We start from the raw sequence: 16,512 nt of genomic DNA on the forward strand, positions 1-16,512 counted from the left end.
GCGGGCCTAGAAATCTACACCAGATCATCAGTGACATATTTTATTAGAAAAGAGAACACAAGGTTTATCAAAGCTCTTTTTCACCCCCCTGGATTATTTAGGGTCTATAATCTATAGTTCAGACACTATTTCCACAAAGTTTTTCGTGTTTTTTTTTTTCAGGTTATATGTTCTTTGATTTTTTTCAGCATATTTAGGATTTGGGGAAAATGCTTGTTAATAGTGTTAGAAACAAAAAATGAGTCTTATGGGAGTTCTTGGACTGGAGATAAAAATACTAAACTCCGAAAGGAATGGGAAAAATGCAAGTAGGAAAATTAAATAAAAAAGACTGAACAGTCTCTATGTTCACTAGATTTTTCCCTTAGAAGTTTTGTGTCCATCCTTTAGGTAATTTTGGTAGGCAAGTATGGTATTTCCCTATTGCATTTCATTATAACAAAAAAGCATTCTGCATCTAAAGTTTATAGCTATTCTAGACCAGTCCTCTTATAAATATTAAATGTTTAGAAGACATTTCCTTAGAAAACTGGCGAGCATATTAATAACAACCTATGTTAGTTTTGCCATTTTCCACACCAGAGAATAACTTAATGTGGTAGGAAAATAGATGAGAAGCAGATATTAAAGACTCCAGGACATTACAGAAATAGAAAATCTCTTGAGTCGTCCATTCAGAGATTTTCCTAGCCCTGCCCTTCATGAAGAAAAGGCTGCCAATTGTACCAAAGAACGAGGGTAAGCCGTTTTTCCCCTAATGTTTCCTGACTGCTGTGAAAACCTCAGAGAATAATACAAGCTGTTGTCTACAGTGGCCTCCTCTGATTTCACTTAGTTCTTCCTCAGTTACAAAGTCAGTTTGTGTGGGTGCACTATTTGTGAAGCTATTTAACATTTGGATTACTTAAGTATTATATATAAAACTAGGATGTGGGGAAAAAAACATCCTTTTAAATCAATCTTTGGTGATAAAGGCTAAATTATTTAATCTAAATTAAAGATAAGCATGCTGGTAGTTTCTTAGGGGCTCTGTTTAGAACATTTCATTATATTTTATTTTTATATATTATACCAAATAAAAAAGACCATAATGAACCACTAGCATTTAGTAAGAATAAACCCTCTGATAAGTACATAAATTATGATTCTAAAACACCAGAAATTTAAGATGGCAAAAATATTTACTTCCTCAAACATTAATATTATGTAGAGAATAAGGAAGCGCTAGTAATTAGCATAAAATATATTGCTCCAAACAAACCTTACTAAAACAAAAATTACAATAATACAATTCTTAAAGCCAGGAGAAAATGTGTATTCGAGAAAAGGATAGGCTGCTTGAAATGAGTTCAACATTCATAGATGTTTAAAGATTTGTGGGAGGCAACAATTTTTCTTCTACAAAATTAAACCAGTAAGCCAGTATTTTAATCTTGTCCTTTCTACACTATTTATTATTGCCTAAGCTATTTATTATTGCCTATCTTAATATTAAAAACATATATATATATATATACCTCATTTCCACTTAGCAGAATACACTTATCTTAAAAAGAAACTTACCTGATGAACCAAATCCACTGAGGGCTGAGCCTATAGCAGCACCCAAAGAGCTACTGCTTCCAAAGCCAAGAGATGTACTTCCAGGTTGGCCAGGTCCGTGAGAAAATAAAGAACTGCTCTGGGAGCTATTAGTCAAAGACGTGCTCCCGTAAAATGAATTAGACTGCAGATTACTGCTTGGCTGCTGCTGCTGCTGTTGCTGCTGTGGTGGCTGAGTGCCAATTGGCCGAAATAGACCATTTGTGCTGCCTGTAAGACTATTTGCAGTTCCTCCTGCTGCTGCTGCCGCTGCTGCAAAATAAATTTCAGATAATTCTGAAAACTACTCAGAAAATGATTCTCTATCTTTGAAATATCTCAAATACCAGTTACACTTACCAGCTTGTGCTGCTGCTGAACTAATTAAAACAGGTGTTGGAGCCATTAATCGAACTGGAGCTCCTAGGCCAGTTCTTGCTCCGGGGCCAACCACTAAGGCACCAGTCTGATCATAATAGGCAGTTGGAGCTAGTACTTGATAGCCTGGATAATATTAAAATAAATGTTTACTAATGAAAACATTTATTATAGAAAATACGCAGTTTATTTTCCCCTGCATTTGTGTTTTTATCAATCAGAAAACACAGCTATTGTATACTATTAATATAAAACCCGTAAATATTAATAGTTACCGTATGAAAAGCAAACACATTTGAGAAGGTATTACTAAATACATGAAAAGGTAATAGAGAGTACATTTTAACAGAGACGCCTTTCACTTATGGACCACAAAATGACCAAGTATCTTATCTTCCCTGATAAACAAATTATAAGCTAACAAGAGCTGGTATTAAAAAAACATTTCCATTTAGTCAGTTCTGAGAGAAGGATGGATAGAAAGACAAAGGGAAGTAAGATAGAACATTATAAAGAAATGTTTATTGTGCAATTTTAATTAAGTTCTAAACCAAGTGACTCATTAGCAGCATTCCCTTAGATTTTCCTTTGTAGGTATCCCTTTAAAAACTTGAATCATTATATAAAACAGATACCATAAAATCATAAGGTAACAGTCTATTTATAAAGGTTTTCAAGCTAGAGTTTGAATAAAAATCATGCAGACGTTATTTTTTTTTATAGCTCTGAACACAAGGCAAGTGACAATCTGCATTATTCTGAACTATAGGAGAGTGTTTAGTTCTTGGCAGTCTTTCTCAGTGGGGATTCCTCATCTGAACCACAGAACAGAAAATGACTATTTTGAACAGTAAAGTGACTATTTTGCCAATTCTCCGAAGAATGGTACATAATGAGTACCACCGCAGATTCATGGGAGAGAAGTTAACTACATATAGTGGGACACTTTAAGGCAATAGGGCTTAGTTCTCTCCCAGAACTCAGGTTGGAAAAGGCTGCCTTAAACAGTGAACAAGGATTCAGGCTCAATAGTCTAACCATTTACAAAAACGTGCTCGCAACCTTTGATACTTTTAAGTTTAAACGCTAAGACCAACACTTTCATGTGCAAAGGTTTTTAATTAAGTAACAGTAATTGTTTTACAATTAGCTTTATTTTAATGGACATAAAATAGGAGGACCAGCCAAATGAAGAGATGCATAGGGCAAAACCTAGGAGGGAACGCAGAGCTTCCAAGCCCTTGCCTTATGGAATGAACTCATGGAGTGATAAATTTGAGATGATTATTAGGTATCCAACTGGATATGTCAAATAGGATACACAACTCTAAAGTCTAGGAGAGAGGTCCAGGCTGGAGTTACAAATCTGGGAGTTGTCACCATAAAGATGGTTGACAGGATGAAGTCACTAAGAAAATAAAAAGGGAGTCTATAAACTGAGGGTGCTTACTTCATATTAAGAAGTTGGAGCGAGGAGGATCCAGGGAAGAGACTTAGAAGGAATAGCCAGGAAGGAAGAAAGAAAATTGGAACAACGTGGTCTCTTTAAGATCAAATAAAAAAGAATTTCAGTGAAGATTGAGTGATCAACAATGTCAAATGCTGCTAAAAGCCATTAGGAGTTGAGAACCCACCAATGGAGTTAGCATCACAGGAAGTCATTCCAGTAAGAGAAGAAAGCATAACTGACAAGTTCAGTAAAGAATGGAAGAACCACAACAAGTATAGACAATGCTTTTGAGGAGTTTTGTTGCAAAAGGGACCAGAGGGAAGCTAGAGAAAAGGGTTATTGAGAGTAATTTTTTTCTTAACAGAGTAATTTTTTTCTTAACCAGAAAATGTACTAGCAGAGCATGAGTTTTGTGTGTAAAAATTTGTTACTATGAAACAGCGTACAAAAAAGTATAATGACTGTAACAAATAAGTATAACCACCATCCAAGTCAAGACAGAGAAAACTGCCCGTACTCTACCTCTATGTTCCTCCTCTACCACAATCTTCTTTCCCTTAGAGTTACACACTATTTCACTACCCATAAATACCTCCTTCTAAAAATCATTTGGCTTGGATTATTTAAAATGTTTTATGTATGCTTCATGCATATGGTTGTATGTAGATTTTTCTAGTTTCCAGTTCTATTACTACAGGACCTCACTGGATGAACACCAAAATGCATCTGTTCAATATTTACGAGGTGTGGTCAAAAAACATGGTGAATGTTTAAAAGTTATTACAGTACAAGACACACTGCCATTAATCCCTCTCGCTTTGAACACACTTATCCCATCATTCTTGCCACTTTCTGAAGCAGTTCTGGAAGTTCTTTCGTGTCTTTAGCTGCCCTGTTGTGGCTGCTTCAATGTCCTGAATCAATTCAAAATGTTTACCTTGCGTGGTCATTCTGACTTTGGGAAAGAGCCAGAAGTTGCATGGTACCAGATCTGGTGAAAATGGTGGATGAAGACATACCGTAATGTTTTTGACAGAAGTTGCTGTACCAGAAGCAATGTGTGACACAGAACATTGTCACAATGGAGGATAAAGTAAAGACACTCATGAAAAAGGACTTCCAGCACTACTTCAGAAAGTGGCAAGTGTGGGATAAGTGTGTTTGGAGTGAAGGGAAGTATTTTGAGGGGGATTAATGGCAATGTGTCTTTTACTGTAGTAAATATTTTCTTAAACATTCACCATATTTTTCAATCATACCTTGTACACTGTTCCGTTTGGGGCCACTGCCAGCAGTACTGCTATAAACATTTTTGTACATATACCCTGGAGCGTATGTGTACATATTTCCCTAATCTAACATATGTATCTACACAGAGTTGACACCCTGAGTCATTCGGTATGCTTATTATTTTCAACTTCGGTAAATAATGCCAAATTGCTTCCAAAGTGGTTGTGCAAATTTATACTCTTACCACCTTGGTATTAGAGTCCCCACTGCTCCATAACTAATAATACTTGATGTTGTCAGACTTAAATATTTGGTCAATCTGGAAGATTTGCGTTAGTATTTGTTGTGGTTTTAATTTTCTTTCTCCATAACTAAGGAGGTTGAGCATCTTTTCATATGTTAACTGGGCATTTGGATTTCCTCTTAGGAAACAACTGTTCAAGTCTCTTTCACCCATTTTCCTATTGGGCTGCCTTTTCTTATTGATTGATTTATAATTCTTTATGTATTCTGGGTTCAAGTCTTTCACTGTTTTAATGTATTGCAAGTATCTTCTTCTGCTCTTAGCCTGCCCTTCAATCCTCTTTATGGCAACTTCTGAGGTAATGGGGTCAAATTTATTATTTCCTTTACTTTCACTAACACAATTTCATTGTATTATCTTCTAATAGTTTTAAAAATTCCACTTTTCACATTTAAGTCTAAAGGCCAAATGGAGTTGATTATAGAACACAAGGTAGGGCAGGGTTCAATTTCATTTTGTTTCCCAAACAACCAACTTTTTTGGTATTTTCGATACGCGGGTGGGAATCATGTATGCTGGAGGGCTGATTTAAGTTACACTTGGGACTTTTGAATGGACAGATGGTCACACACCTAATCCCTGTGTTGTTCAAGAGTAAACTAACTATATTTCATTTTATTTATAAAACAAGTCCTTCTTTCCTACTACTTTGTACTGTTTCCTTTGCTATTAATTAGGTGTCCATTTCTTCTGGGGATCTTACTTTTGGGGGTCTATTCTGTTGCACTGGTATGTTTATCCCCATGCAGTAATTTAAGTGCAGCTTTAAAGCAAGCATTATTACTCTAAATCAGAACAGAGGAAGTCCTCACACTTATTTTTTCTTTAAGAATGTTTTGGCTAATTTCGGTCCATTGAGGTTTCATTAAATTTTATTATGAGCTGTCAAAATAACATAGAAAGAATCTTTTACGATTTTTTATTGCAAATGCATTGAAACTACAAGTTAATACGGGGAGAACTGACATGTTCAAAATACTGAGTTGTCCAACGGTATCTGTTTATTTAGAAGTATTTTAATATCTAAACAAAGCTGTTTCCCACAGAAATTATGCATACTTTTGGCTAGATTTATTCCTAAATATTTGCTACTACTGTAAATAATATTTAAAGTCTTTCATTTTCAAACATTATACTGTTAACAGAAGGTTTTTAAATTAATTTTTATATCCAAAAACCTTAACAAATTCTAATTCTAATATTTATTCGCAGACTCACTGGTGAAAAGCAATGAGAAAGGTAGGAAAGCCAGGAGTTTGTGAAATATCACAGAAGTGACAGTAGAGAGGAGTTGCAGAGAGGTGAATATAGTCAATAGGGTGAAATACAACAAAGAATTGAGAAAAATAAGGACAGGGGAGAGGAGCACATAATCGTGATTGAGTTAATATTAGAGCTACTGTAAAGAATCATGGCAGGGCTTAAAAGAAGTGTGGGGTAGAATGAAAGTTTTGACAAGCAGTCTAAGAGAGGAGCACGGCAGAGACAGGTTTTTAGGATGAGGCAGATCAGGAGTGTTTGTAGGGAAGGAGATGGCAGAGGAAAAAAGACTGAACATACAACACTAAAGAACAACAGATGGTATATAGGATCAAGCAGAAGGATTAAAAGTCTATAATCAATATAGTATGAGGACCAGGGATGCGATGGATGAGAGCTAAAGAATAAAAGGTGGAAAAGTTAGGACTATGTAAGAGTTGAAACATCAATTTCCTCAAATTAGTGTTTCTATTAGTACATTAAGCTTTAGAACTATGAAACAATTTGAACAGGAAAAGTGAGAATTATTTCATCCTAGTCCTGAGCAGAATGAAGTAAAGAACACATTAGAGCAAGTTTTAGAGTGAGGGAATCATCTGGACATTCAACAAGTCACTTAGGCATAAAAGTTACTAATTCTAGTAAGGCCTCTTTTAAGAGAATAATTTTTAAACATTTATATTTATAAAGGGACTAAAGGTTGTGGCTCAGAAGGTTACGTAAAATAATCTGTTTTTTCCCTAAAAGTTGCACCTGTTTTTAATATTATCATTCTAAACATACAGTCAATTGTTTTTAGACAAATATAGTATAAAGGTGGCTTTCTTTTAGGGTCACCAGCATAGAGTTCACTGTTGAATAAAACAACAAAAGAAGCAATAAAGAGCTCTTAGAATGGGAAGAAGTGAATACAGAAATAAATTTTGAGAAGACCAAAGTTGATAAAATTAATAGCAAAATACCTTGATGTTCTTAGGAACATGAACTGAATATAAAGAAAGGCATTTATAAGAAATGAATAACAGGACCAGCACAAAGAGCCTAAAAAGGTTAGCAATAGTTACGGACAGTAGCAAATACACATAGGCCAGAAGCACTCTCTGAAATCAAGGTCCTACTTGAATCTATCATGGCAGGGCTGTTGTACTCCAGAACTCTTCTCCCCTTTTGACCTGTAGCTAAAACCCAACAGGAGCCCAGAGAAGTCTTAGCCATGGCTTTCATAAACGCCTGGCTCAGTTCTTTTTAGCCCTGTCTCCATGTCCCTCCATGTGCCTACAACTTCAGCTTCACGGTCCAACTCTTAAAGGGCTGCTTTTGTCAGGGCATCTAATCCACAATGGCTCCAGAACAGTAGCTTGAGTGAAGCCAGTATATATAGCTGGGGTAAAAAAAAGAAAATAATGAGAATGCCCCCTTTCTATTACGGTTTGTACTTCAGGAATAGCAGTATTAACATATTCTCTTTATCCGGTAGACAAGACAAGATGACAAACTCACACCTTAGAATTTCAGAGAAAACAAAATCAATGTAATTGGTATAGAAATCCTTAAAACACAGAGAAGTATTTACCAGCACTTAACACATGAAAGAAACCCTCAATCATGTAAGTCAGGATCTTTCTCAATACACTCAAAACATTTCCTAAATGATCTAAATAGAGTATTTAACGACAATTAACATGTTGCTGCGCACGGAGCACGAGAATCTTCGTTTTTTCTGAGCGATGCGTTAAGGACGCATAACGAGAATTTCAAAAGGTTGGGCAGAGAGCAGTGAGAGGCCAAGACAGGAAGGTGAGACTAGTGGCGATAGGGAACCAGCTGTGAAAGTGCCTACGCAGCGGGCCCCCAAGGAAGACAATCCGGCCAGGCTCTCGGGAGATTTGGCCACGCATCATCTGGAGCCCATAGTGGCAAGGGGAAAGAAAAAGTATCACACACGGGTGTGTAAAGTGTGCGAATCAAAAAAAGTGAGAAGTGAAACTCGGTACATATGCAATTTTTGCCGTGTCCCACTGCACAAAGGAAGCTGCTTTCTGCAGTATCACACCAGGAGGGATTACTAACATCATAGGTGAGTAAATCCTAAAAAATTCCATAGAAAAATAATAAGTGACATAGAAGCATTTACGCTTTAAAGAGAAGAGTGCATTTTAAAGTAGTTTCTTTCAAAAACCTGCCGGAACAGAGGGGTATGAGGGATTTAAACCCCGCCGTACGCAACGTGTTAAATGGAAACTGGACCTCACATTTCAGTAAAGAGTCTTCAGGAGTGGAGTGAATGAAGGAGTAGAACAAGAAGTGACGCATTATCTACTGATATTCAAATGTAGTCTTTAAATCTCACTTTAAAAACCTAACAAGTGCTGTTTTTATTGGCTTAAGAAAAATACTTTCCTCTTTCCATTATTAAAGTAGTAGTTTTGTATCTAGTTTCATAAAAATCTGCTCCACAAAATGTATTTTGTTGGCCCTTTCTAAAAGTTGTACTGTGGAGGGCCGGCCTGGTGGCTCAGGTGGTTAGAGTTCCATGCTCCTAACTCCGAAGGCTGCTGGTTCCATTCCCACATGGGCCAGTGGGCTCTCAACCACAAGGCTGACGGTTCAACTCCTTGAGTCCTGTAAGGGATGGTGGGCTCCCCCCACTGCAACTAAGATAGAACACGGCACCTTGAGTTGAGTTGCCGCTGAGCTCCCGGACGGCTCAGTTGGTTGTTGGAGTGTGTCCTCTCAACCACAAGGTTGCCGGTTCGACTCCTGCAAGGGATGGTGGGCTGTGCCCCCTGCAGCTAGCAACGGCAACTGGACCTGGAGCTGCGCCCTCCACAACTAAGACTGAAAGGACAACTTGAAGCTGAACAGCACCCTCCACAACTAAGATTGAAAAGACAACAACTTAACTTGGGGGAAAAAAAAAAAGGCCTGGAAGTACACACTGTTCCCCAATAAAGTCCTGTTCCCCTTCCCCAATAAAATCTTAAATAAATAAATAAATAAATAAATATAGAAGTTGTACTGTGGCAATGGGTAGATTTTTAAATTTTCTCTATATTAGGCTTTCATAGGCATATTAAGACACTATTGCTATTAAGTTATAAATACCAGTAGTTTGAAATACTAAAAATGGGCTAAACAAGACTGAACAATGTTCAAAGTGGAAAAGATTAGATATAAACTTCTCAATATTAACCAATATTCTTATACGGCAGGAATGGCCAATAGGTTTCGTCTTACATGCCATATCTAACCAACTGGTTTTATTTCTTGAAGACTGCATTGAGAATTCTGTGCTACATTCAGCTGGAAAGATGCTATACTTTATGCCATAAAGAGAGAAAAAAATGGCTGTGTTGAAAATTCTAATACATATTTTCCATCCCTGTCAATAAGTCTCACAAACAGTATTAATTTCAACTCTCGCATCTGAAATCTAAATAATTTATTACAAGGTAGGTTTAAGGAGATTTCTCTTGATTTTTTTTCACTCTTCAGTGTGACAGTCTATATTTAACATTTTAAATCTATTCAAATTTCTACAGTTAACCAACTATATACCTGGCATGCCGGTAGCAAGACCCTGACCAAAAGCCAAAGTTGGATTTGCTGCTGCAAGTGACTCTGCTTGTTGCCCTTGCTGGCCCTGGTTAGGAGTAAGAGGGCGCTGACCTGTTCCAGCACGGAGAACCTAGAAAAGACAAACAATTTCCTTAAAAAAATGAGATTACAAAATAACAAATAAATTAATCTTGGACAACTTTGCATATATCACAAATAGCCTCTGGATATTCTTTGAACATATTTACATGCAATGAAATGTTGATTTAGCATGAAAAAATACAAAATACTTAACATAAAAAACACAATCACTGGCTCTTGATATCTTAGAACAATTTATTAAGCAACATGACAGTTCTAAAAGGTCTTTTGGAAAAATTATTTCTAGTATTTATATTCCTTAACTTACCAAAGTAGTATTTTAAAAAAGAGATTTTATTGTATGTGTGAGGTAAAACGGCAAAATCTTAGATGAAGAAAAAAAATTTAGGTTTTATTATTTTCTAAGGCTGAAAACTGAAACATAGGAAGCTTAAGGAAGTAACTATGATTATTTAGTTAGTCTGTTAGGAGATTATGGTACAGAGTGAAAACATCTAAGTGAACCATGTTTCCAGAATTTAGAAGCTTTAATAAAAGTGAGTAAAAGTTGCTTTTTAGGGTAAAACCTTAAGGTGAAAAAACACACAAGATTATATCAAAATAAGGTGAAAACTTTTAAGGCTGGTCAAGTTTTACTACTCTGTAACACACAGCTGTGTAGTGGTTATATACAAGTATAATGTACATTAATTTCACAAAGCAGGACAAGGGGAGTCATTGTAGGACCGTCCTATAAGAAAGCACCACACACGGGTACTATTCAGGTAGTGGGATATTTTTATGTTTGCCCGAAGATAAAAATTTTAGATTAAAAAAATAATTTATTAATTTTACTAACAATTGTCACCCCAATAAATTTTTAAAAAATAATAATTTATTAAATGATGCTGTGGTAATAATCTATAAGGACTATTAATAATCTAATAATCGAATAATCTGAGCCAAAGGATAGCTTTACTAGAACATCAATATAGTATTAAACTATATTAAAGGAAATTTAGAATAAAATTAAACTGCCAAGTAAGTAACACTATACTTCTCATTAAGTTGCTTCTTTGGAACTTAATCATTTATCAATCAAATTTTCAACTGATAAATGATTGAAAAGTTGACAACCAGAATTTTCAATCGTTTATCAATAGCTTTGACATTTATCAAAATAGTTTTAGAAAAGTAGCTGAAATTAAAAAAAAAAATCTTTGTGATCTTTTTTTGGCATTTTGTTTTAAGAAATTAAATAAATCTAATCTTTAGTGAAAATATTTCATCTTTTGTGCTTAAAAAATACCCACTAATCTCCTTTTTCTGGTCAGAAATATATTCATATTTAAAACAGTAATTTAAATATCCAGAAGAAAACTGAAGTGACAATTACTTTGATAGGAGTGTTATTAGCACACTGTAAGAAATGATGAAAAGAAAATTAAAAATTGCTAGATTCCAAGGCAGTTTCAAGAACAGAAATGTAGACATGGAATACACCCAAATCTTTAAATTCACATACTAACGATTAGGGGAAAAACAACCACATACTTAATACTTATATAAACTATATACGCTAGGTACTGTGTTACATATTGAAGAAAATAAAAAGAGAAAAGACACAGAGCTTGAATGCAAAGAGCTCACAGAATTTCAAAAATGCTTCAGGTATTAACTGAATGAAGGTGGGCCTATACCTGTTGCTGTCCAGGCTGAGCTTGTGAGGCAGCTTGCTGATTTGCTGTGTTGTTTGCCGCAGCTGCAGCTTGTTGCTGAAATAAATTGGCTGGATACACCCCCCACGGAACACCATAATACTGAGGTGGAACCACTGCCGGACCTAAACCCCACACCCCACCCCAACCCCCAAAAAAGAGAAAGAAAAAAGAAAAAAGTCACATTTTAGAGATAAATGAGGTCAGTTATCACTAAATCATAAAAAGCGACAGTGCCTAGGTCTTAGAGCAGATGTCCTTAAATCCTTTATCCACTTACACTTGCTACATGTATATACCCTTTCTAATATTTTCCTATTCTATTTGGGAGAAAGGTATTATTAAATGAGAGTGAATATTCAGGAGCAACAGCAGTGGCCTTAATGGAGACATATGAAGCTAAACTCAAGAGGACCAATGAACTGACAGGACACTCGACTAAATTCCATTCCACATTTACTGAATGCCAGCTTACGGATTTGATGTACTGGCAAACAGATAACATATTCAAGAAAACATCAGACACCATAAAACTGTTAAGACTCCCTATTCATCACTTCTCTTAAAAAAATATTTTCTGGCCGGCTCGGTGGCTCAGGAGGTTAGAAGCTTCATGCTTCTAACTCCAAAGGCTGCCGGTTTGATTCCCAGTGGTCTCTCAACCACAAGGTTGCCAGTTCAATTCCTTGAGTCCCACAAGGGATGGTGGGCAGTGCCCCCTGCAACTAAAATTGAACATGGCATCTTGAGCTGAGTTGCCTCCCGGATGGCTCAGTTGGTTGGAGCGTGGGATCTCAACCACAAGGTTGCCAGTTCGATTCCTTGACTCCTGCAAGGGATGGCAGGCAGCGCCCCCTGCAACTAAAATTGAACACGGCACCTTGAGCTGAGCTGCCGCTGAGCTCCCGGATGGCTCAGTTGGTTGGAGCGCATCCTCTCAACCTCTCAACCACAAGGCTGCTGGTTCGGTTCCCACAAGGGATGGTGGACTGCGCCCCCTGCAACTAGCAAGGGCAACTGGACCTGGAGCTGAGCTGCACCCTCCACAACTAAGACTGAAAGGACAACAACTTGACTTGAAAAAAAACAAAAGTCCTGGAAGTACACACTGTTCCCCAATAAAGTCCTGTTCCCCTTCCCCAATAAAATCTTAAAAAAACAAACAAACGTCCTTTCTGACTATTGAAAAGAATTACAAAAATAAACCACTCTTATCTTTTGATTTGCAACTTATAAAACTAGGCAACATTGTGGTACCAAGCTTGCCACAAGTACATTTGAATTACAAGCTATGAATTTTAAAATATTCTTTATATTTGAAACAGACTTAGTCACAATTCTCACAAGGCAACTGAAAATCACACAAAAACAAATGAAACATCAGTGTTTATGTGGCTAGGAAAAATGGGACCAGTGAATCAAGACAAGAAAGCTCTTGGTGATATGAGCATAGAGGAACAGACATAAGAAAGCAAACCAGGAAAAAGGGAATTGTTCTTGCTCTATTTTATTTCATTCAAGATAATGTTTTATTCCTGCAGCGTAAACAGCATCATATACAATAAGCCCACCATTAAACTAATGAGTAAGATATCATGATTCCGGACTGATGTAATAAACATGTCTTAAAATTCCACTGATACGGAATTTAGTATATCTAATTTATATATTTTTTAAAAATCAAATTCTTGGTTTCATTTTGTTTTGGAAGAAAATAAAGCCCAGTATAACTGACCGAATCACAAAAATTTAAAACTTTCAAAAGTTTAAAGGTAAAATATATTTCTAAAGATAGTTTAAGCATAACCTACAATAAGGATTGTTAAAACATGAAAAAGGATTATGAAGGAAGGATACAATGTCAAACAAAACAAGAGTCAGACATTTACCTAGAACCCCTCTGTCCAAAACAGTAGCCAGAAGCCGTTAATCACTATTAATAACTTGTGGCTATTTAATGGAGAGTCTGAATTGAGATGTGCTGTTAAGTATATAATATACACAGGAGTCTGAACACTTAGCATGGAAAAAGAGACTGTAAAGTATCTATCAATAATTTTTAAAACACTGATCACATATTGAAATGATAACACTTCAGATATGTCGTGCTGATTCAAGTGTATTAATTTTACCTTTTTTTACTTCTTTAACGTGGCTACAAGAAAAAATTTAGTTACCTGGCTCACATTACCACATTTTGCCATGTATAATGTGCACTTTTTGCCCAAATTTGTGAGGGAAAAATAAGGATGCGAATTATACATGGGTAGTACTAATTCTGTATCTATGTGTTTTTAATTCTTTTATTTATGCTTATGAGTTAAAAGTGTACCTCTAGAAATCAATAATGATATCCGTATGCAAAATAATATCCTGGAATATGATAATTGGTTTTTTTAACTTAATGACAAACTTGCAACGAGGAGTTCTTGGCCTTCTATGATGTGTAAATATCGTAAATGTGTTACCAGTACATAAAATTTCTTGTACCTTGTATCTGTTCTTGTGTTCTGTAATTATTTGTTACATAAAATTTCTTGTACCATAATACGTTAAAAAAAAAAGCTAAAATTCCTTTATATTATACAAAACACAAGGTCCTAAATGTAAACAAATAAAAATTTGAATTAAAAAATTAAAAGATTTTTTTTCCCCCTGAAAGTTTGGGCCAAAAATGTGGGTACGCATTTACACACGGCAAAATATGGTGTATTTCTGCTGGATAACACTGGTCTTAGAAAGCGGAAGTCCAGAATGCCTAGAAGGCTCACCTCAAAACTAATGACCAAAACTAAAGTTGCTTCTTTTAGTTCCATAGGGCAATGACTGTCTTCTTTGTATGATATATCAGCACTTGACACACTAACATCCTATAATAGCACCAGGAAATCTTACATCCTTATGGAATCACATGCAAATATATATCAAAAACTACTGAATGTGACAGATGAGTTTCAGTCTGCTGAGATAGCAAACAAGAATTTGAAATTAACATTTTTTTCACTTCTTAAACTCCTATTTATAAAAAAAAAAAAAAAAAAAAAATCCCCAAACTCCTAGAAAAAGACTGTTCAATAGCCATGATAATAAATAACTACCAGAAGTGGACTTAAAATTGTCTAAGTAATCAGTGACAATTCACTTCAGTAAACTTATCTCTGCAAGTAAAAAAATCAGTGACCGACTAGAGTTATGAAAGTCAGCCAATCAGCAGATTCACTCCAGTGAACACATTTCTGTGGCTGACATCACCCTGCCCGTGTCTTGGTAACCAGCGTAAACCAGGCCTAAGACTAATTCATTCCTGTCTCTGTAATCTTCTCAACCTAAAACCACCTTCCCCTCAAAACCCTAAGGAAGATCGGCAAATTCAGCAAATTGCTTTGCTCAGTAAGACTGTGCCTGACCAGCACTCACCTCTCCCTTACTTAAATAAGTAATAAATACAGTTTCAATTTTTAGAAACTGCCCCCTGCCGCTGATTTACTATGATACAATTGACATGTAACACTGTATAGTTTTGGTGTTTGTTTCAGTTTTTGAGTGGTAGTTTCAGGGTTTCACAGTTTTTAATAAATTCGAACTCCATCCCATCTTTTTGTCTCTTGGCTTCTTGCACATTTTAACCTAAATAAACTTGACTGTTACAGGCTCATTCTCTCAAGGTTGCTGAAGCTCTTTACCTTACACTCTCCCTGACCTGGGTGTTTACAATTTACCCCCGGTTAATTTTTTGAGAAATTACTTTGCATTGCCTCTGTGGGTAATGGGACCAGTCACACGAATGAAAATTGATGTTTGCAGTGTAAAATTTCTGAAACTGAAAAACTAAAATGTAAACCAATTACGTACAGGAAAAAAAGTTATCAGGCTTAGGCTTCTTTTATAGCATTACAGTTGAAAAATAAACTAACTCTGGAAATTTCAGCTTATTCTGGATAAATGTTTCAGTAGTCACAGGAACTTCAAATTGTCCAAATAGACAAAAATAAAGCTTATATCAAAATTAAAACTAAATCCATAATAAGCAACAAAGACGAACAGTAAGTTACCTGCTAATGTTGCTGCTGCAGCCAATCCTGCTGCAGTGTATGGATCAGTCCCTGGAGGAGCAGCACTAATAATATATGGATTTGGCACAAACGCAGCTGGAGCAAGGCCTGCTGAGAACACACCAGCTGTATTTAAAATGGGGAGAAATAATGAGTGAAAATGTAAAGCATGATTTTCTTCATTAGATAAAAACATTTCTACTCTGAATTTTGGGTGGAGGAGAAGAGTCTGTATAATGGTTTAAATACTTATTAACTGAGTGATCTTGGGCATGTAACACAACCTGACTATAAGGTTCTTTGTTTATGAAATAGATAGATCATACAGGATTATTATGAAAATTAAACGGAACACTGAATATGAAATGACTGCATAGTGCTACCATCTAACAGGCTCACGATAACTGTTTAGAGCCACAACTACTATTGTTCAATAGCAGTTCTCCCCTCAATCTTTATTAAGCCACACTATGAGCTAGGGGTGCAACAGTGAAGAAGACAGGTATGATCCACTCTCACACATCCATCTAGTGAGAAAAACAAACAAGGAAATTGGCAATTAGAATATACTATAATAAGTGCTATGGGCATGAGAGGAGGGCATCTAACGAGCTTTTAAGGGGTAGGTAGGATGGAGTGGGACTGTAGTGTATGATAAAACTGGAGCTATCATCAGAACAAAGACCCACAAAGAGCTTCCTGGATTTTACCCTGAAAATAGGAAAACAATGAAGTTTTAAAAGCAAAGAAGTAAATTTAAGCCTAGCTCTGAGTCTAATATATGCCAGTTAAGGATTCAGTAAAGGCTAAGAAAGGTTTAAAAAATATTCATTTGCAGTACTTAGAGAAGAGACTGCTGGTACTGAGGAATCACTGTGTAGACCTTTTACCACTAGGTAG

General features: G+C 36.0%; 1 protein-coding gene across 12 annotated transcripts in view; it reads right to left on the reverse strand.

Annotated features, from left to right (window-relative positions):
- PUM2 (pumilio RNA binding family member 2) overlaps positions 1-16,512 on the reverse strand; it is an 89,907-nt gene that overhangs the window by 32,515 nt on the left and 40,880 nt on the right. For all 12 annotated transcript variants that reach the window (XM_074331730.1, XM_019755875.2, XM_019755800.2 and 9 more), the window contains 5 exons: positions 15,613-15,738; positions 11,543-11,685; positions 9,762-9,891; positions 1,942-2,085; positions 1,564-1,854 (listed from right to left, as the gene is read on the reverse strand). In XM_074331730.1, the coding sequence (XP_074187831.1) occupies positions 1,564-1,854; positions 1,942-2,085; positions 9,762-9,891; positions 11,543-11,685; positions 15,613-15,738 (834 nt within the window). The remainder of the gene's footprint in view (positions 1-1,563; positions 1,855-1,941; positions 2,086-9,761; positions 9,892-11,542; positions 11,686-15,612; positions 15,739-16,512) is intronic.

Source organism: Rhinolophus sinicus, linkage group LG05 (genome assembly GCF_036562045.2).
Source record: "Rhinolophus sinicus isolate RSC01 linkage group LG05, ASM3656204v1, whole genome shotgun sequence".
NCBI lineage: Eukaryota > Metazoa > Chordata > Mammalia > Chiroptera > Rhinolophidae > Rhinolophus > Rhinolophus sinicus.